Below are 21,285 nucleotides of genomic sequence, written 5' to 3'. Positions count from 1 at the left end.
GTGGGGCTTGAACTCACAAACTGTGAGACCATGACCTGAGCTGAAGTCGGTCGCCCAACCAACTGAGCCACCCAGGCGCCCCTGTGCCGCAATTATTTTTAAGTTCCTTCAGTCACAGGTTTTCTTTTTCTCTTTTTCCTAGTACACCATAACCTTTTGGAGGGCAGGTCTTGACTCTGCTATTTCCTTTCTATCCATCCATCCATCCATCCATCCACTTGCTCATGCAATGCAGTCCAAGGCACCACTGGGTGTAAAGCCTGAGACACCTGAGCTGGCAGACATGGTGTCTGTCCTCAGGAGGCAAACAGTTCTCTCAGGGGGTTAGTACGTGGCTCTGGGCTTGATAAGTGATCTAGTAGCTAAAGAACTATGAGACAGGTAAGACAGATAAATCCAGCAAATTTTTGCATAATAAACAAGATCACAGGAAGGCACAAAAAATATTATGATCTTCACATCACATTTTGCAATACTAAATAACCCGGCAATGCGTCTCCATTTACACCCCCTGTCACCTGAGCACCACCACCTGCCACCTGAGGCCTCTGATGAAAACAAAGGGGGACACTTTTCTCTTGTCAGTGAACTTCTTGCGGGGGTGGGGGGGTGGGGAGGGGTCAGGATTGTGTTCTCATAGTATTTGTCTGTTTTGCAAGCTCCTACTTAGCTCAGCTGGGGGGACAACTGATATTCCTCCTCCCTGCCGAACCTGACCAACTGTCTCAAAGAAGCCTTTGTGAAAAGAGGTGGGATACAAAGGAATATAAATAAGTAAACCATCACCAGATTCAGGAACTGCCTTTCTAACATATGCAGTCCTATTTCTTTACTCCCTGGTGGGACTCCAAAGCCAAGTCCTCATTCCGAAATCAACCAAACAAAGGCAAGAACCTAAACAGCAACTTTAGAGGAGCAAACAGAACCCCGGTCAGAGAGAAGAATGCTAACGCCAAGCTTCTGGTAATGAGCACCTCTCTCCTACTGCTTGCTCCTTTAAGAAGTTCATCACCTGTCATCCAATTGCCCTAAGAGCTGTCTAACATCAGTGCAATTTACAAAATAAAGCTCAGGAGGTGCTTTCAACTCCAAAGCTTTAGAACTGCTGGCTCTCCTAATGCCGGGTGGCATTTTCTTCTCTTTTGAGGTGGTAAAAAGCACATAAAATTGACTATCTTAACCACTTTAAGTGTACTGTACAGTGGTGTTAACTATATGCACGTCGTTGTGCAAAAGATCTCTATAACTTTCGCATCTTGCACAACCAAAACCCCTACAGCTATTACACAACTCCCTTTCTCCCTTACTCCCAACCCCTGGAAACCACCATTCTGTTTTTTGCTTCTAAGACTTGACTACTTAGATACCTCACAGAAGTGGAATCATGTCTTTTTGTGACAGGCTTATTCCACTTAGCATAATGTCCTGAAGGTTAATTCATGTTGTAGCATACAACATGTCGAAGGTCTTTCTTCTTTCTTTCTTTCTTTCTTCCTTTTTTACATTTTTATTTATTTTTGAGAGACAGAGAGACAGAGCACAAGTCGGGAAGGGGCAGAGAGAGAAGGAGACAGAATCTGAAGCAGGCTCCAGGCTCCTAGCTGTCAGCACAGAGCCCGACGCAGGGCTCGAACCCACAAACTGTGAGATCATGACCTGAGCCGAAGTCGGATGCTCAACCGACTGAGCCACCCAGGCACCCCAAAGAAGGTCTTTCTTTTTAAGATTGAATAATATTCACGGTGTGTGTGTGACCGATTTTCTTTACCCATTCACTTGATGGGCATTTAGTTGCTTCCACCTCTTGGCTATTGTGAAGATTGCTGCAAAGAGCATGGGTGTGTGGAGGGAGCCAAAGGCAAGCTGAGAGCAAAGCACAGGCTTAGCAACTTCCTCTCCACCCCCAGGTGGGATCTGTGTGACACTCCTGGCACCCCTAGTTGCCCAAGAACAAAGGAAAGGGAAAAACCAATGGTTAACCGATAGAGATCACAGTCATGCAGGACATGAGTCTCCATCAGTTTGCAACTGTTTTAATGATTTACAAGAAAAAAGGCAATTTCCAGAAACCTATAGACTCGGTTTCCTGGAGCCCTAAGATCACCCTCCCCTCCATAGTGGTGTGGGGAACAAAGGCAACAAGAAAATGTAAATAAAATTAAATTCTTTAGAACCTGCAGCCATTGACAAATACTTGAGACAGGCCGGAGTATAACGTTTCTCCAGGTCTCCCTACTGTCTTAACATTAATGCTTTGCCAGAAGGAAAAACAAGCTTCGCTTGACAATAGCTAGGCCTCCTATTAGACAATAGCTAAAGTCTTCTTTAGCATATAAAAGTCCTTTTGGAAACCTCCCTTTTGCCTTAGCCTCCCCCAACTCCATAGTATGTTATCAGTCACTCCTCACAACCCCAGTGCAGCTCTTTCTGCCTAGGGATCCTGTCCCTGTGCTTTAATAAAACCACCTTTTTGCACCAAACACATCTCAATAATTCCTTCTTGGCCATCGGCTCCGGACCCCCACCGGCCCTCCAAAACCGCATCAGATGTGCAAATAGCTCTTCAAGATCCCATTTTCAATACTTTTGGATATATATACCCAGAAGTAAGATTGCTGGGTCATATGGTAGGTCTGTTTTTAATTTCATTGAGGAATCTCCACACCATTTTCCATAGTGGCGGCACATTTTACATTCCCACCAACAGAATGAGGGTTCTAATTTTTCTACCTTTTTGCCAACGCTTACTCTTTTCCTTTCTTTTTCATAGTGGCCATCAGACAGGTGTGAGGTGATATTTCATTGTGGTTTTGATTTGCATTCCCCTGCTGATGAGTGATGTTAAGCATCTTACCATATGCTTGTGGGCCATTTGTACATCTCTGTAGCCCAACCATAGTAGCACCAGGGGTTTCTAGCTAGAGGTTGTAGGCGCCCTATGGCTTTGGCTGTAGAAAGACTGGGACTCAATTTTACTGTATTTGACATTCTGAAGGCAACCAACAATCACAAGCTGAGTAAGCAGTGAGATTTTTTTGGTGTGGGCATCCCCTGATATTTCACTTTGAAAACAAGCTACTGTATTGATTGCTGTGTGCCCAGGGATAATAAGCTATTGATGGAAATAATGGGAAAAGGCCAACTGAACAGATGTATTTCACTTGGAAAAGATAATTTTTCTCCCTTCTGGCATTTTATATGAAAAAAAGGGGGTATCTTGAATATAGAAAGAGATATCAAGAATTCCTGCTACTTGCTTTCTCTGTTAGTGACTTTTCAAAATGAATGAGAAAATGACCCAATTTATTTTTTGAAGGCCCTATGTTAACAAGAGACAGTCTTTCTCCAGAAAAATCCAGTGTATGAAAACAACTCCAAGTACTCTTATAAAAGATGACTGTGTCCATATGTTAATGTTGGGGTTATGAGGGACAGTGGCCACTGTGTCACTGACTACCTGTCACAAGGTAGCAGGGAGGTGATACAGAGCCTGGAGCAGTCAATGAGGAAAATTCTGTATTCTTATTCTCTTCTCCTTTCATGGCCTTCCTCTCACCCCCAATTTTCTGTGCTCTTCCCTGGGGACTCCCACTGCCCTTTGGGTTTCACATGCTAGAGATGCACTATTCTGATGCAATTGCTTGTTATGAATCACTATTTGAATCTCTTAAAATCCCACATGCCTCCCCCACTCCTCAGATTAGTTCACTCACGTTACTTTCAATGCTAGTACTTGAAGATGCCATGTAACAGGACCCTGTCATTGTGCAGATAAGAAAACTGAGGCCCTGAGAAGTTAAGTAATTCTTGAAAGCTCAGCTGTCTTGTTAATGGCATCATTTCTGAATTTTCCTATTTCTTTTTCCTCACAGCTGCTCTTCCATCTTCCCAAATACTTAGGCTCCTAACTTGGGATGACTTTTGAAGCCTCCCCAGTTCTTATTCCCTTTATGCTATCAGTCACCAAGTCTTAATGATTCTTCTTTCAAGGTTCTTTATATTGTCAACCCTCCTATATTTCATTTCAACTGTTTTCAGCACCTCATTGACCCATCCCTGCATTTCTAAGTTACTGTGATAGCCTCTTTATCTGATTTACTTTCTTATCTGGTCCACCAGTGATTCACAACTCTGGCTGCTCATTGTGTTGACCGGGGACACACTTAAAAAAAATTACATCGTACCTGAGCCTGTACTCCCACCCACGGCCATCATTCCTCACCTTCATGGGTTAATTGGTCTGAGGAGAAGCCTCTACAGATGATTTTTAAATACAAGTTCCCCAGTTGTTTCTAATGGGTAGCCATGAGTTTGAAAAGTATTTCCAAAAAGAAAAGAAAAAAAGAAAAAGAAAACCTTTTCCAAAAATGTTCCCCACCACCCCTAAGATACTTCTTTGGTCCCCTCAGTGTGATGCTCAAGAATCTTCTGTGCCTCCTCATTGCCACTGGTTTATAGATATTGGCCTCTTCCACACATTCACAATTCTTGCACTTCTACTCCCTCTGCTTTTCAGAAGGTTACCCTGTACTCTCCTCGTTTGTGATGTGGGAAACAAAGGCAAGCTGAGGACAAAGCACATTCTAACAGCCACCTCCACCCCCACCAAGGTGAGATATGTGACATTCCTCATGCACTCCTGGCTGCCCAAGAACAAAGGAAAAGGAAAAACAAATGGTTAACTGATAGACTCATGTCCCATATGACTGTGTTCTCTTATCAGTTTGTAACTATCTTGATAATTTACAAGAAAAAAAAAAAAAACTTCTATCAATAGTTAGGCCTCCAGGATCCTATAAGTCTACTTTAGCAAATGAAAGTCCTTTTGAGGGGCACCTGGGTGGCTCAGTCAGTTGAGCATCCGACTCTTGGTTTTGGCTCAGGTCACGATGTCAGGGCTTCATGGGTTTGAACCCCGCATCGGGCCCTGCGCTGGCAGTGTGGAGCCTGCTTGGGATTCTCTCTCTCCTTCTCTCTCTCTGCCCCTCCCCCACTCATGCTGTCTCTGTCTCTCTCAAAATAAATAAACTTTAAAAAAAAAGTCCTTTTGAAAACTTCCCCTAGTCTTTACCTCCCCCAACTCCCAAGTATATAATCAAACACTCCTCACAACCCCAGTGCAGCTCTTTCTGCCCATGAGTCCTGTCCCCGTGCTTTAATAAAACCACCATTTTGCACTGAAGACATCTCAAGGATTCCTTCTTAGCTGTTGGCTAGAACCCCAACACTTCAAACCACATCAGTTTGCTTCTTAGCATCAAAATCATCTCCTACAGTTTCTATTTGTAGTGTCCTTTGCCCTCCACTCTGTTCATCCCAAACCTTCTGGTTCTTCAAGGGTTATCTCAAGACGGGCTTCCTTCAAGGATCCCTTCTGACTATTCTGGTCATTATTTCCCCCTCCCGTCTCAAACTCCCTTGTCATTTGGGTTTGCACTGTCTTGTACTTGTTCCAGAGAGTATTTTCAGCTATCCCATGAGATAGAGAACTCCTGGAGGTGAGGGAGGGACAATGCCACATTTTTTTTTCTCTGTAGCCCCAACAGCATCAAACAATGTCTGATGCATATCATAAAATAAATCAATTTGGTTGAAAAAAATAGATCCAGGAGGCTAGACAAAGAGCCAGAGAATTTTCCAGAGTGGCTCCCTTTTTACAGGAAGGTAGGTACATGATCCCACACAGACCTTACATTAGCTTTTGTTTCACAGTTTTTTTTTTTTTTTTGTTTACACAGCTTTTGTTTCAACTTTCCCGTAGGAGACAATTATACACGGCACTTCCATAGCAAAGAAGCAACCCTGGCATGTTAAGCTACAATTTGTAATGCCAACATAGGGCAGAACTACAGTTTGAGAGAAAACACCTTACAGAAACATTATAACTTAGATTAACCAAAAATAATTGCCTGGAACATTCAATCAGCCAGATTTCCTCCACTCCACTCTTTTTTTTTTTTTTTTTAATTTTTTTTTTTAACGTTTATTTATTTTTGAGACAGAGAGAGACAGAGCATGAACGGGGGAGGGGCAGAGGGAGGGAGACACAGAATCTGAAACAGGCTCCAGGCTCTGAGCCATCAGCCCAGAGCCCGATGCGGGGCTCGAACTCACGGACCGCGAGATCGTGACCTGAGCTGAAGTCAGACGCTTAACCGACTGAGCCACCCAGGCGCCCCTCCTCCACTCCACTCTTAACAGAGAATTAACTCCGTGCTTAACTCCACTCTTGTTTTCTATAAGAAAATAGACAAGCGGGAATTTATGAAAACAACAACCAAAGTGCTACTTCTGGTTTAGGTTGAGACAGTCAATGGAAAGTTGGGACACCATCCTATGCCTTCTGCAACCATCTACAAAAGCTTACATTGAGATCTGCTGTCAGAATAATGACTTTGTGATACTGCGAGACTTACAGTCATTCATGCACTCACTTGTTCACTCTATAAAGCACCATATTAATAATCCAGAGTGATGAGCAGTATTTGAATTCTAGAAAGGGGAGGAAGTAGGTGGATATTGATAATTATGTTGTAAAAGAGAGAGTAAGAGGGAACAGGGGAGATATAAAGGGCTATGGGATTTCAGAGGACTGGGATGTTACTTCTGATTGGTGGACATGGGGAAGGATTCATGGAGGGGGCAGCCTTTGATGTGGTTCTTAAAGGAGGACATGATTTGGAAAAAGGGTTTCTCAAACATGGGATCAGCATGTGCCCACCCATGAAGGTGGGAATATAGGGCAATGGCAAATACTCCAGTGTAGCTGGGGCACAGATATGAAATAGGATATTGTGGGAGATGAGAGACAAGACTGATTTGGATGGAGCCAAACCAGGGATGGTTCTGGCCCTAATTTAAGGGTGTGTGTGTGTGTGTGTGTGTGTGTGTGTTTGTGGAAAAGGTCTTTGGGCGGGGTGGGGGGGGAAGTCCTTAAGGACAACCAATTGCTCTATTGCTCTGGTATCGAGCTGGGAAGATTGGCCAGAGCAATATAGAAAACAGGTGGGCTATTTAACCTTGTGGAGTGGCCCTAAACAATAGGAATGGAGAGAAAGTCATTGTGAGAAATGAGAGACGTAAAATCACTCCCTCTTGGGAACTCTTTATATATATAGGGAAGGCAGTCAAGATGGTTTTGAGGTGGGTGATGAGGAGGATTGATGGTCCCTTAATTAATAAGTGATTCAAGAGGAGGAGTATTTTTAGGAGGAAAGATCATAAATATAATTTTGAATACACAAATGTGGGGTATCTGGCTAGAAATATCTAGCAGGCAGTGGGAAATCTCACGGTGGAGCTGTGGAATGAAGCCAGACATGACAAAACAGAAATGAGTCATCTGCACAGTCTTGACAGGTGGAACCCTGAGGGAGAGTGAGATCCTGAGGGAAAATCTGGGGAGGGGCCTTGCTGGATGGGAAGAGTGTTGAAGGACACCCTGGAGAGGCAATCAGAACAGCAAGAGAAAATCCAGCTAAAATACTGATCAGTAGTGTTAACTACTCCAGGGAGTCCCAGGGGAATAAAGGATTGAATTAGTCATTGGACTTTGTTACCATGGTAAGACTGGTGATCATTGAGGGGACACTTTCATTGGAAACTTGATGATGGAATCCAGATTTCAAAGGGCAAATGTGTCCCTGGAAAGGGAAATTAAGCAGATCATGCTTGTTTTCAAAATGTTTTGTACATCAATCCAGGAACGTAATACATTTGAGAGTGACTTTAATGAGTGCCAGTACGGAGTATTTTTTTTTTTAAGTAGGCTTCACCCCCAGCATAGAGCCCAACACAGGGCTTGAACTCACAACCCTAAGATTAAGATCTGAGCTGAGATCAAGGGTCAGATGCTTAACCGGCTGAGGCACCCAGGCGCCCAAAGAGTATTTTTTTGTGAACAGTGAGCACCATGTTTTCCTTATTTTTTTTTATTTAAAAAAAAAAAAATTTTTTTAACGTTTTATTTTTGAGACAGAGAGAGAAAGAGCATGAACGGGGGAGGGGCAGAGAGAGAGGGAGACACAGAATCGGAAACAGGCTCCAGGCTCTAAGCCATCAGCCCAGAGCCTGACGCGGGGCTTGAACTCACGGACTGCGAGATCCTGACCTGAGCTGAAGTCGGATGCTTAACTGACTGAGCCACCCAGGCGCCCCCACCATGTTTTCCTTAAACATGCTCTATATACATAGTTCCCCTAGGGGAGAAATGGTGTCATTCATCTTTGTACCCTGCCTATCCCGGCCCTCTGAAAAAACAAACCAGACAAACCAGGCCTTAAACCCATGACTGGATCTAAGTAGGAGCTCTAGTTATTTGCCATCTCACTCGTGGATTCCCATTGTGGCCCAGAATGTGGGGAACCCTGTGGGGAAGTCCTGTGGTGAGGTCCATGGAGAGTAGTGCATAAAGGCATTTCCTACCCACAACCCTCAAAATCACTACCATTTATTGAATGCTATGCACCCAGCATTGTGTTAAACCAGGCAGTAAAGTGGATTCCAGTCCCTGCCTCCTCCTCCTCCTTCTCCTTCCCACTCCTTTCCTAACCCTGCTCCCAGCCCATCTTGGGGCAGAGCAACCACTTTTTCATCAAGAAAATGGGTCATTCTCCCTGTAGCTTTCCTGAAACCCTCTCTCTGGCTCCCACCACTCTTCTCTTTGGTTCTCTTCTTGCTTTTTGGATTGTCCTCTCCTGATCTCTTACTTACCACATGGATGTGACCATGTCCCATGGACTCTCCTCTCTGTACACAGAGGGGCCTCTGAGAGAGGCCCATTTGCGGCCCTCACTGTCCTCTTAGGGACTCCCCCAGTGCTCCGGCCCTTGAGTGCCTTATCCAACTACCCTGTCGGTAAGAGTCCTCTGGGCATCCAGAATTCAGCAAGTCCAAAAGTAACCTCGTTATCTTTCTTTTTAAATTTCCTCCTTCACCTGTAGGTGTCATCTTCCAGTGAGCCCTGGGCCACAAGCCTCCTCCCTGAGCCCCTTCTTTCATATTCATCGTTCACCAGTTTTGTTACTTCCATCAACGGAATGGCTGGAGTATCTCCAGAATCTATTCACAATGTGCTATTTCCACTATCACTCCCCCAAGTCTGGTCTTCTTATCATGTGTTTCAACCTCCACAATAGCATTTTAACTGTCTCCAGTTTCTTACAGAATCCAGTATCGAAGAATATTTCCAAATACGGATATTTTCGCCATTTCATTCAAACAATTTTTCAGTGACATCTGGTTATATAAAATCCAAATTCCTCTGCTTGGCATACAAGGCCCTTTCTCATTGAACCCACCTTTGTGTTCTTTTATTTAGGGCCCCCCTTTCTCATTTAGCCTATGTGATAGCTGTTCTCAACATGACTCCCTGACTTCGGTCAAACTGTTTCCTTTGCCTGGAACAGCCTTACTTCTTGCCCACACTGGTGAAATCATACTTGTCACTCAGGTCCCGGCTAAAATGTAAAGTAGAACCTTCTATGACTCTGCTAAGCAGATTTAGTATATTGCCTTCTTTGAACTCTTATCACTCCTTTGCCAATACTACTCATACTTGCCCCTTTGCCTGGTTTTCTCCCTGTCACTCCTACTTACTTGTGAATGCATATAGGCAGAGGCTCTCTTATTAATCTTTACATCCCAGCATTGAGTAAAGAGCCTGATAGATGTTGGTGGGACTGGACAGAAACCACAAAGAGCCTTCTTGTGTTTTTGTTTTTGGCTGGTGACACTGGTTAATTGGTTGATTCAGGTCTCCTCACCTCCATGGATTACAGACTAGGTAAAGTAAATTAAATGGTAAGCATATACCTTTCTTTTGTCAGAAACACAAATCTATACCTATTTAAGCCATAGTCAATGGACTGGACTTCCCTATAATTGTTCCATGGCTTTACGCCTTTTCCAGTAAATTGGAGCTTTCTCCTTTATGCTCTGATTCAGGCTTCCCCTGATCATAACATCCTTGAGAGACAGACACTTTAGAGAAATGATACATTTAAAACATCTGTTTTTTAAGACACCCTCAAAGAATAATTGCAATTGTGTGTGTGTGTGTGTGTGTGTGTGTGTGTGTGTGTGTGTAATACTTATATGGGCATAAAAGTATTTGGTAAGGAATTGTTTAGCATTAGGCCAAATAACTCACTTAGTGAGTAAATATTATCTTTCACGTTAGAGTTATACCAATCCCAATGGCAATCTGCAGGGTCCTTAACAGTTGGAAAATATGTTTCAGGAAAAATTCAGAGAGCTAGCTTAAAAGACTTTGGTGGAGAGATGCTTAACCATGGCTGTGACAGTGTCAATGGGGTCACATCAAGCCTGAATTGAGAAACGTGTCAGTCTGATTCATGCTTCCATGCCTAACCATGGGGACTGAGCATGGTATCAATTTCTGCCGAAAAGTCAAACTGATGTTTTAAAATTCCAGTCCTACCTATTAAAATGTGGCAGTAGCCACCTGCCCATTGCAGGATTTCACAGTGGAAACGTGGGCCACCCTAGGGGTGTGTTTGAGGGGTGAAAAGTTGCTTGAACCCTATTTGCAAGGCTATCATCTATATTCTGCTTTATTTATGTATGGGATTTTTTTTCCCCTTAAGCCTTTTTCCAAGTGCTGGCTCAAATACAGCCAACACTTAAGAATATTCATTTTGAAATAGTGGTGAATCATGTTCAGATACAAAGTTATGCCTACTTTTGTAAAAGTCACAACTATTCCCCCCCCCCCTTTAAATTTGGTGTATCTTTGAGCACAAGGAAGGAAAATGAGAAGCTCCAGTCCTGTGTGGACAGTGACCACAGGGTGGGTGAGGGACATACCATGATGCCAGGGGATGTTCGGAGATCCTAGGGCTAGAATGTTTGGCAATGCAGCTCTCCTTCTGTCTGGTGCCAAAGGGGTGCCCTGGGTCAGAGCTATCTGAACTTGGGTTGAGGGGAAACCAATTTGATCATTTGCATCAAAGCCTGGGGAGGATTTTTGGAAGTGTGTGGAGCAGAACTCTGCCAATGCGGTCTGCTGTACCCTCCCTCCCTTTCCTTCCTGCTGGGGCCATTCTGGACCAGACCCCTGGAATTTGGTGCATCTCAAGTTTTCAGGAACCCACAAATCCTATCCTTATAAGGATAGCATATCCTTATAAGGATAATGTAAGGTCTCAGCTACATGTATTTTCCAGAGCTCTAGCAGTAATTAGACAAGCTACTATGAAAGAAAAAGCATTATACATCAGTTACAAACAATGCAAAACCAAAGCTCATTAGAGAAAGATAATATTCATGCAGATTTTACAAACCGTGTCTTTAGGGTGGCCCAATAAGTAGAAATATGGGGACCCATGCTTGTCACTTTTCATGCACATGGAGAGACTGGAAGGTACCATTCCTAAAGGAAGGGGAGGAACAGCCTAGGACCAATCATTAGAATTAACAGAACCAGTGACAAAGATATATTATTACTGTTAGAGTCAAGATTGCTTAGTATGTTTAGAGCAGCTGAATACAAATTATCTAGGCAGTAAGAATAAAGACTTTAAGTAGAGCTACCCCTGTCGAGCATGCAGCATGAAATTAGTGCAAGACTGAGCTACATGTGTATTCCAAAAGTAGATTTTTCTCAAAATATTGAGGGCATCCTGAGGCGCTTTTAGGGAGGCACAGATGTTAAAAATTTTTTGAAATGGTCATATCACAGTTTTTGTAGAATTGTCTCACAAAAATGGGATGTTTAGCGATAGCCGCTGTCATTTGAGAATCAGTCACAGTAATCAGTTCCAAACTATGAACAACTGAAAAAATGAAAACATGGTGTGCCCATGTTTATATCTCTCTTTTTGCTAATAATCTCACACGTTCTTATAGCTTCCCTCACCTCTGACAATTTGTTTATTTATAGTCAAAGTGCACAGTTGACTTGCTGAGTGTAATTGTTTTCTGGAAAAAAATAAAGCAGGGAAAAGAAACGCAGCCCCACCCTGCCTGCTCTCCTCTGAGGTACTCACCTGTCCCAGGGCCATGCTATGAAGCTACCCTCTCGGTGGCTCTCTTGCTTTGTCTTTTTCTCAGCTCTTGGGCTACAGGTCTTTATCTACACGTAGATGGGTACTAGACACTCTAGAATATCCAAATCAATAATCTCCAAGGGACAGGACCCAGGAGGTGCACCAACGGCCACCCCCCCCACCCCCACCCCTTGCCCGCTACTGTGTTTTCTCAGCTCCGTGCAGCCCGGGGGAAAGGAAGGTGAATGTGAGGTTAATGGGATCGAAACAACTTAAGCCGTGCAGCTCAGACATTTTGAGCCTGATGTACTCCTTGCTGGCATTACTGATGGTGTTCCCCATCTAAATACCTAACTTGCTCCAAACGGGGTGCTATGTCTGCATGGCTTCAGTATGCAGAATGGAACAGCGCTCCACGTAGATTTCTGATTATGCCACATGGAGTGCTTTTCACAGCATGGCGTGTGTCTGAGGGAAGGGAGACCAAGGGTGAGCACTAGCACCTTGAGGTTAAATGGAAAGCGGAACCTCTCTGTGGTAAGAAAACTAATGCTTAACTACGGATGTTAGAAATGGAAATTACATTTCAGGACTTATTAATTGAGTTTACCATTTAGCCTTGCCAAGATGCAAGTAATTTTGTACCAAAAGAATCAAGCTGTTTTAGTGTCACACAGAGAGAAGGCTCTCATCTTGTTTTAAATGTGACCTTTACTGGACTTGAAAGATACATGTGCGAGGAAACCTCATGGACAGAAGTTCAAAGAAAACACCCAGAACACGGTGGAAATAAATTGCTGTGAAGGCTGGGGTAGAAATTGCAGTGAAATGTGAAAAATGGAGTTGTATGCTGGCATATTCAATGCAGTTATGAGTGTGTATGTTCGGCCTTAACACCTAGGGTCCTGATGAGGCCAGAATCACTAGGTGTTACAGAGCACATGCTGAGAAAATCAGAGACCTTTGTTCGGTAGTGTAAAAGCAAGTTATTCTGTAAGCAAATGTCTGAGCCACATTATAGTTCACAGCTCTTTAGTCAGGACTAAGTGTGCGTTCATTCTATGAAAAAAATAACAACAAGAACTGAGCCCAAATAGCACATTGAAAAATGTGTGTGATTCTCAAAGTTTAGAGATTTTGCTATAATTAGAGTGCATCATTCAAGCCTGGAGTAAGGCATTATAGAATTTCATCTTTGGTCCTGACTGAGGGAATTAAGTTAAAAAGAAATATTAAGAAGCCTTTATCAGGATAGGAACGTTGCCACAATCCTATCTTGGAGCACGGCTGTATGCAGATTTCTCAAATAACAAAAATCTGGCTTCATGGACTTATTATTTCTTCCATTAGAAATGAAAAGTTTAGAGGGCCTTAGTTAAAAAATGAAAGCTTGAAAGTGACTTGGAGACTCCACGGTTGCTGGTTATGGCAGTTGACTGGACCTACCCAAGAGTTTGTCTTAAGGAACTGGTATACTGCTTTGAGCACCTGGAGAGCAGAGTTTGGTTGGCTGACTGCTTCGCAGGGATCAAAACCTTTTCTGTATCAGCTCTACTTTGAGACAAGAAAAAAATCAGACAGCGGGGAAAATGATTTTGGCATTTAGTACCCTCTTCCCAGTGAGTGCAGCTGAAGGGTTAGAAGCTTATCTCGAATCAACTCTTGAACCCCAAGGTCAGCCTGTCCTCTGTGAGGAGGGTGGGAGCTGAGCTTGGATGGTCAAAAAAGGCCAGAGATGGAAAATGGGAGGACAATGGGAGGAAGATCTAGTCTCCTTTCTTGAAGTTGTAATGCTGTGAGTCTCAGGACAAAAGCCATTTAGACTAGATGGGCAGAGGAGGAACCTGCAGAGCGGGGGAGGCACACCTGACAGTGGGGGCCAAGGAGAAGTAAAAACTCCTTTGCGCCCGGCCTTTACAGCAGAGCCAGAGAAGATACACCCTGTAATCTTGGGAGCATGGCATTCCCTGAGATGGAGCTTTAAAAATACGGAGTCCTGGGCCGATCCACACATCATGTTCACGCATGCATATGCACACAGCTTGAAAACCAGGCTGCCCACTTTCTTGTCTCTTAACTTTTATCCTTGCTCTCCCCTTTCCCCTCCACTCCTTGTAAAAAACATTCTCTTAAATGTGTGACTTCCTGGGGATCCATGTTGATGTTCTTACGGCATTCAGTAGTGCTTTCTCTAAGAAAATTCCTTCTCCCTGGACTTTTGAGGAAGCAGTCCTCCGTGGGAGAGCCCAGCTTCATGCTGGGGGAAGGAAGGGAATGTTCTGTCAGAGCCTAAACTCTGACTCTCCAGGATGGGTTACTGGAAGCGCTGGGATATTTAGGTTTTCTAAGATGCACGTGGCCAACAACTTACGTATTTGGAAAATGAGGGTGGTTGGACCTCAAAGGCCAAATTGGTTCTTCTTGGTAGATTTCTTGGGTACTATGTGGTCTAATATATTTTACCAGAGTCTTAAATGCCTAACAAGTGAGGACTTGGGGAAGGGGGTCATTTACTATATCCTTAAAAGAGAAAACTGCACGTTGGAAATCATGTAAGGGTATCCAAAAAGAGCAAATATTCATTATACTCCATGGGCCCCAATAAAACAATGTGAAGAAAGGAGATTTCATCCTTCTCCTAAAATCACTTAAAATAACAAATGAGGTTTTTGCTGAACAGTGGGGAAACGGAATCTCAAAGTTGTGTGTGTTTTTTAAGGAAGCTTTTGCCTCTGACTCCATGAAATGGGAACTTATTGGGAGCTTCACAGAGCATTTGCTGGGCTCACCTACATGCTGCAGAGAGCAGTCGCGAGCCTTTTTAGGCAGGACGAACCCTGTCCTCTATGATGCGGCCCGGAGTTCTGCTGGACAGCCTGAGCTCTTCCCTGGGTCTGACTCAGTACAGGTGTACTGGAGTGATTTGTGGAACCTCTCATGGAAAAGGAAGATACACTCAACCATGAATGTCAGAAGCTGAAATTAAATTTCAGAATTTATTATTGAAGCAAGCTGCCTTTTGCCCTATTAAAAATGCAGGTGAATTAGTGCAAAGCCTACTGAACGTGGTCTCTGAGGAAGAAGCCAAGACAATGGAGACTCTCTCCTTTTATCGTGGGGGCACAGCAGCACACCCACAAACCCTCCGGCTATGAGGTTATAGTGCTCCAGGCTTCTGGGGGCTGACAGCCACAGGAGGGGAACATCGGTGATTAGCAAATTTGCCAGATGAAGTTTTGGTTTACTGACTTAGAATTTAGAATAATTCAGACAAGGTCTAAGCAGAAATTTACCTATACTCAGCGAGTCCTTTCTTCAGAAAATGTACAAAGCATTGGTATAAATATTACAAAGGCAATGTTTAACAAACTAAAGAAGCCAAGTGCTTTTCAAGGATCCTTAATACTCTAGAAGTACGTATTAAATCCCACAAATAATTAATAAAACCCACTTAAATTTTTTACTAGAGCAGATCTGTGAAGACCTTTTAATCAGTCACCACTGATTCTGTTAGATTCTGTTAGAATCAGTGGTTACATATATCCTCATTCTTAGATTGTTAGCTCACCCAGGGCCAGGACCGTATCTTGTGTTCAGTGCCGGCAAAGTGCCTTGCACATCGCTAGTGCCCAGAAAAATCCTGATTTAGTTAAGTGAACAGTAATGACGTGAACTGATGATATTAATTATAAGATTTGTCTTGTATTAATATTTAGTAGGGGTATACTGTCTGCATTTATCTTCGTATGGTCAGAGGGACCAAAGCTCTTGCTGAACAAATAACTATAAAAAAGATAAGAGTATGCTTATAATGTTCACTTGTAATATATATTCTTGTCAATATATGTTCTTTTTTTTTTAAATCTTTTATTGCAATCACCTAGTGCTCATCATGACAAGTGAAATCCTTAATCCCCATCACCTGCTTTAACCCATTGCCACCATGCCCACCTTCCCTCTGGTAACTATCAGTTTCTTCTCTATAGTTAAGAGTCTGTTTCTTGGTTTCTCTCTCTCTCTCCCTTTTATTTCCCGCTTTGTCATTTGTTTTGTTTCTTAAGTTCCACATGAGTGAAATCATTTGGTATTTGTCTTTCTCTGACTGATGTATTTCACTTAGTATTATACTCGAGCTCCATCCATGTTGTTGCAAATGGCCAATGTATATTCTTGAAAAAAAAAAAAACAAATAAACATCGCCTATTGCCATATAAGTAGAGACCAGTACTGCTTAATCTGGTGCTCTAATAAATTGCAAATCATGTGTATTTCCTGATGAAAGGCAGTACTATTTGGCCTATTCATTTCTTTAGCTATAGTTACTGACTCTTATCTTTTCTCTACTTCCTTAATGCAGTTTTATTGTGCTTACAAAATGAAAACAATTCCATTTACCAAAGACCTGTAATCAAGTCCAAACCCATTAAAGACATAATTCACTTTCAAAATTGAAGGGTAGGCGGAAGTCAAATTCAGATTGACTCTTTCTTTTTCCCTTTGCGTGGGCATATGGTGTTCGTTGTCCCTGGGCCACCGATACTAAGAAAATTTCACTTCATCCTTGTGACCCTGCCGGGTCTCCTAAGACCACCAGTCTCCATTTGCAACTGGACTCCCTTCACCTTGGTAGTCATAAAGACATTCTCTGTTGCCTCTTAAGAGAATAAACAGGCTAGACCGCTAAGACTAGGAAGCATATTTCTGTTTTGTTTTATTTTGAATTTAATCAGCTTTGAATAGCAAATATCACCAGGGGAAAGGCCCAAGTTGGTCCGAACTGGTTGATTTTTATTTCATCCAGTGGCACCTCTATTTACCCTGGCCCTGGCTCTGTGGCTCAGCATCTAAATCAAGTAAGTGTTCACATCGATTCCTTGAATGCTAATGAAGGACACCTGTATTTCAAGGCAGGGAGCTAATTTGTATAATTTATTCCTGTGCAGCTTTCCAACCATGATACATGCTTTCTTCTCTCTTAACCTTTTAAGATTTAATTCAAATAGCAACAACCAGTGTCAAGGAGGGCATTACTTTGGAGGCATCATCTTCGGATTCTTTTTCTCAGTATGGTGGAGTGAAATTTTCTTATTCTTGCCAGTTGTTGAGATGTGTGTCAGGGGAGGGGGGAGCTCGCGCTTCCCGCGGAGTTTATAATCAACAAATTCTTATCCTGAGGACTAAAGTAGAGTTGAAGTATCCATCTCCTTCAAGGACTTAGCCATAAAAGCAACTTCTTCAAAGCCCTTATCGCTTGCTGACTCCCCCTGCAGCAGCTCGACAGCCTGTGTGCAGCTCCTACCTCCACGGCCGCATTTACTGATTTATGCCTGTGACTTGGCTGGGGTGTCGTCTGCCGATTAGTCTTGCGGTAATTATGGATGGCATATTTGCAGCATATTTATTCCTCTCCTCAGCTCACTTGGATTCACACTGATTTTGTTTAGTCAACAATCTGACAGATTACCCTTGGTATTTTTTTTTTTTTTCCTTCAATTGTACCTGCGCTTATCTCTCTGTCACAGATCACCTTAGGAACTCAGAGCAAGAGTTCTGTATTTCTCTTGACTGAAATCAGCTTTTCGTTGACGTGGCCAAATGTCCAGATAAGGGTCTTGCTTCAGAGCTGTTGTGAATTCAGAATTCTGCAGGTATCTGAGGGAGGGCTGGTAGATATCACTTAAAACCCTGCCACAGGCTGTTGGCTGTCGATCTACTCTTCAAAGTTCACTCTCCCAGACTGGGTTAAATCCGCACATCTCCCTAGCAGGTTATGTCTCCTACAGATTCTGATAACCTCCTTTAACTATCTTTAAGGATGGATTTTTGCTAAGTTTAGGATCTTAAAAGTCAAACAAAGGAAGCAAACACAGGATTAAGCTCATAGTTGATGGAAAATTCAGTGTTCCTGTGATGAGGGTGCCATTTGGACACAGTGGATTATATTCTTGGTTATATCTACTGGCTAACTCAAGCATTTTCTTTCATTGTCCTTGTTTCTGTTATTCGGTTTTGTTACCTCCCCCATCTTGTGTTCAGACGTTGGACAAAAAATTCTGCTTCATGATATAGTCTACTTAACTGGTGATGAAGGAATTATGATGTTCCTTAGCTGTGAGCAGTCCTTTTATGCTGGGGTCATTTGTAAAATGACTGTGGCTGCTTCTTTGGCTTACTCCTGGTACAGGAGTTCACATGACAGCCTTGAGACTGTTATCCTTAAAGGGACCTGCTTGCAAGGTTGGCCATTGGCTGGCCTCTGGGACTGTGACAGGTAAATTGTCTCCTACACTAATATAAACCCTTCCCTAAATGATAAGGGTGTCTCATGGATAACCGTGCAAACAACACAATTTATGCTGAACACCTGCTTTTCTTATAGGAGTCTAGAATTTTGGTATGTGCTAGGCAGAGAGTGGTCTGCATGACCAGCACCCAGTATAAGCCCTGGGTGCCAAATCTTTAATGAATTGCCCTGGGTAATAGTATCACACCTTTATTGCTGAATTTTTATTGCTGGGGGAAGAGTGATCTCTGGCTGACTGAGAGAGAGAGAGAGAGAGAGAGAGAGAGAGACAATAAAGAAGCCTGTACCTAGATTCCTCCAGACTTTGCCTGTTTCTCCCCCTTATGATCCCACTGTGTATCCTTACTATGTCATTATGATAAATCTTACCTGTGAGTACAACTATATTCTGTGTCCCAGGAATCTTTCCAGCAGATTTTTGAATGTGCGTGTGGTCTTAGAGACACCTGAAACACCCTCCTCATGAGTTGCTATGACTCCAGAAATATCACTTGATGGCATTATCCTCAAAGATCTGGTCTGATCCCTACCTTCTTGGTTTCTCATGCAAAACCAGGCATCTTTCAGCTTAGATTTTCCTGAAGTGCTAATGTTTACTTAGTTTGTGATTTTTCTTTTACTTCTCTAAAGGAGAAGACCTTGCTCTTCTCTATTAAATTGGTTACTCTGTGGGCACCTGGGTGGTGAGGTCATGATCTCACAGTTTGTGAGTTCAAGTCTCACATCGGCCTTTGTGCTGAGGTGTGGGGAGCCTACCTGTGATTCTGTCTCTCCTTTTCTCTGCCCGTTCCCCACTTGTGTGTGTGTGTGTGTGTGTGTGTGTGTGTGTGTATGTGTGCGTGTGTGTGCGTGTGCGCTCTCTCTCTCTCTCAAAAATAAATAAATACAAAAAATTTAAATTGCTTATTTTGTGACATAATCTCGAAAGCTAATTTACAATCAAAATCTAGGTCATTCTAACATCAACAGTAGCTGACAAACTCTAACTAACCATTGGCAAGTATGATTTAATGTTACATTTTAGGGGAATATATTTAGAAGAACTCTGCAGTACTTCTGGAGTTAACCATATTGACAATTGGTCCCCCTAAACTGTGTCCAGATGTTTGACAAACCCTGTTTGTTAATTTTAGAATTTAACCTTAACCATATATTTCCAGATGATGGATGAATTAATGGGATCATAGTGACATGATCCTGAATTTTTGTCTTGTTCAAACACGTTTTTATTTTTTCTTTAAAGATGTTTTGAGACAGCGTCATACGTAGGCATTATAAGCTGAGTCATGCTGCCAATTGGGCAATGATACTATTGTAACTGCTCACTATAGACACTATAGTGTCTATAGCTCACTACAGACAAGCTGTTGAAAATGTGAACCAAATAGTGATTTCATAAAAGAAAAGAAAGCTCGGGATAGCCATGTTGTTCAGATTAACTTCTTAAAGTTTAATTTGTTAGTAAAATAAGAACAATATTAACTCTATGGAAATTCCTTGGTATAGATAATGGGTCTTGCCATGGAATGAAACATACATTTAAAATAAGGTATTTTTTAGAAGTGATTAATTCACACAGGTCAGTTTGGTCTTATTGAATCATGTATTGCTCTGGGGTGCAAAAAGTTACCCTATTCCAAGAGTAAGAGTCTTTACAAAAGGATTAGTGCATTAGTACAAAAGGATTAGTGCATTTAACAGGATCAGGCCTGAGCTTGTTGCTAATATTCATATTTAAAAATATTTTATTAGATCTGGGGCGCCTGGGTGGCGCAGTCGGTTAAGCGTCCGACTTCAGCCAGGTCACGATCTCGTGGTCCGTGAGTTGGAGCCCCGCGTCAGGCTCTGGGCTGATGGCTTGGAGCCTGGAGCCTGTTTCCGATTCTGTGTCTCCCTCTCTCTCTGCCCCTCCCCCGTTCATGCTCTGTCTCTTTCTGTCCCCAAAATAAATAAAAACGTTGAAAAAAAAAATTAAAAAAAAAATTTTATTAGATCCAAACATTAAGGATGGGACCTGGGATGAAATCTTTCCATGGGCACAGAGCCAGCCCTACAGAAACTTCTCAACGCTTTCTTTGAGTATTTGCCAGTCCTTTTGGGGTTTCAAGACCACGAAAACAAAATTTTTAAGGGCATTTGATTTCAGATATTTTAACTGAACTCAGGACTATACTGCCTGCTAACTAAGGAAGTGTTCAGCTCATTATTAGGTAACTTAGGCAAGTTACCCATAATTAAGGTAAGCATAATTTGAGAGGGAAAAGCATTATAATTTGTGGGGGCGCCTGGGTGGCTCAGTCGGTTGAGTGTCCGACTTCAGCCCAGGTCATGATCTCGCGGTCCGTGGTTTCGAGCCCCGCATCGGGCTCCATGCTAACAGTTTGGAGCCCGGAGCCTGTTTCAGATTCTGTGTCTCCCTCTTTCTCTGACCCTCCCCTGTTCATGCTCTGTCTCTCTCTGTCTCAAAAATAAATAAACATTAAAAAAAAAAAAAAAAAGAATTTGTGTGTGTGTGTGTGGGGGGGCGGTAGGGGATGAATGGATGAAAATGAGAGTCAATTTTTCTAGATCAACAATTTGAGCTAATTATTCAGACCATGGTTAAATCCCATTGCCCCCTGCGCCTGTTTTCAATGATATCTGTCTTTCTGTCTTTCTGTCACTCCCTGAGATTAATTATAGCCAGTTCAGGGTGTGATGCTTCTCATGTAATGACCACCCAGCAGTTTCTTAGTAAAACTGTCAGTGATGTCTTAAATGGGCTGCTGAAAAATAACACCATTAAAGACTTCTGAAGCCAAATCTAATGCACTTCAATTCCTTCCTGAAAAGCACAGAGATACACAACATTAGAGTGAATTTTTGAACTATCCCTAAATGCCAAGAAAATGCAATCACTGCATGAAGTTTACATTCTAATTTCCCCACCTGAAGATCTGTTCTTGTTTGTTCCCTGGTCCCAGTCACATACCC

At 42.6% G+C, this 21,285-nt stretch overlaps 1 protein-coding gene across 11 annotated transcripts in view; it reads right to left on the bottom strand.

Annotated features, from left to right (window-relative positions):
- MAGI2 (membrane associated guanylate kinase, WW and PDZ domain containing 2) overlaps positions 1-21,285 on the bottom strand; it is a 1,355,992-nt gene that overhangs the window by 55,370 nt on the left and 1,279,337 nt on the right. For 2 of the 11 annotated variants that reach the window (XM_086696838.1, XM_086696841.1), the window contains one exon: positions 11,304-11,392. The exons of 8 other annotated variants lie outside the window; for them this stretch is intronic. In XM_086696838.1, coding sequence (XP_086552964.1) covers positions 11,304-11,392 — 89 coding nt within the window. Of the gene's footprint in view, positions 1-11,303; positions 11,415-21,285 lie in introns of all 11 variants that reach the window. One more of the 11 variants, XM_086696840.1, reaches the window with a different exon arrangement.

The sequence above is a fragment of the Puma concolor genome, chromosome A2 (assembly GCF_028749965.1).
Source record: "Puma concolor isolate L17-30 chromosome A2, mPumCon1.1.hap2, whole genome shotgun sequence".
NCBI lineage: Eukaryota > Metazoa > Chordata > Mammalia > Carnivora > Felidae > Puma > Puma concolor.
The sequence above is the reverse complement of the archived record's forward strand: the minus strand, read 5'-3'. Positions and strand labels throughout refer to the sequence as shown.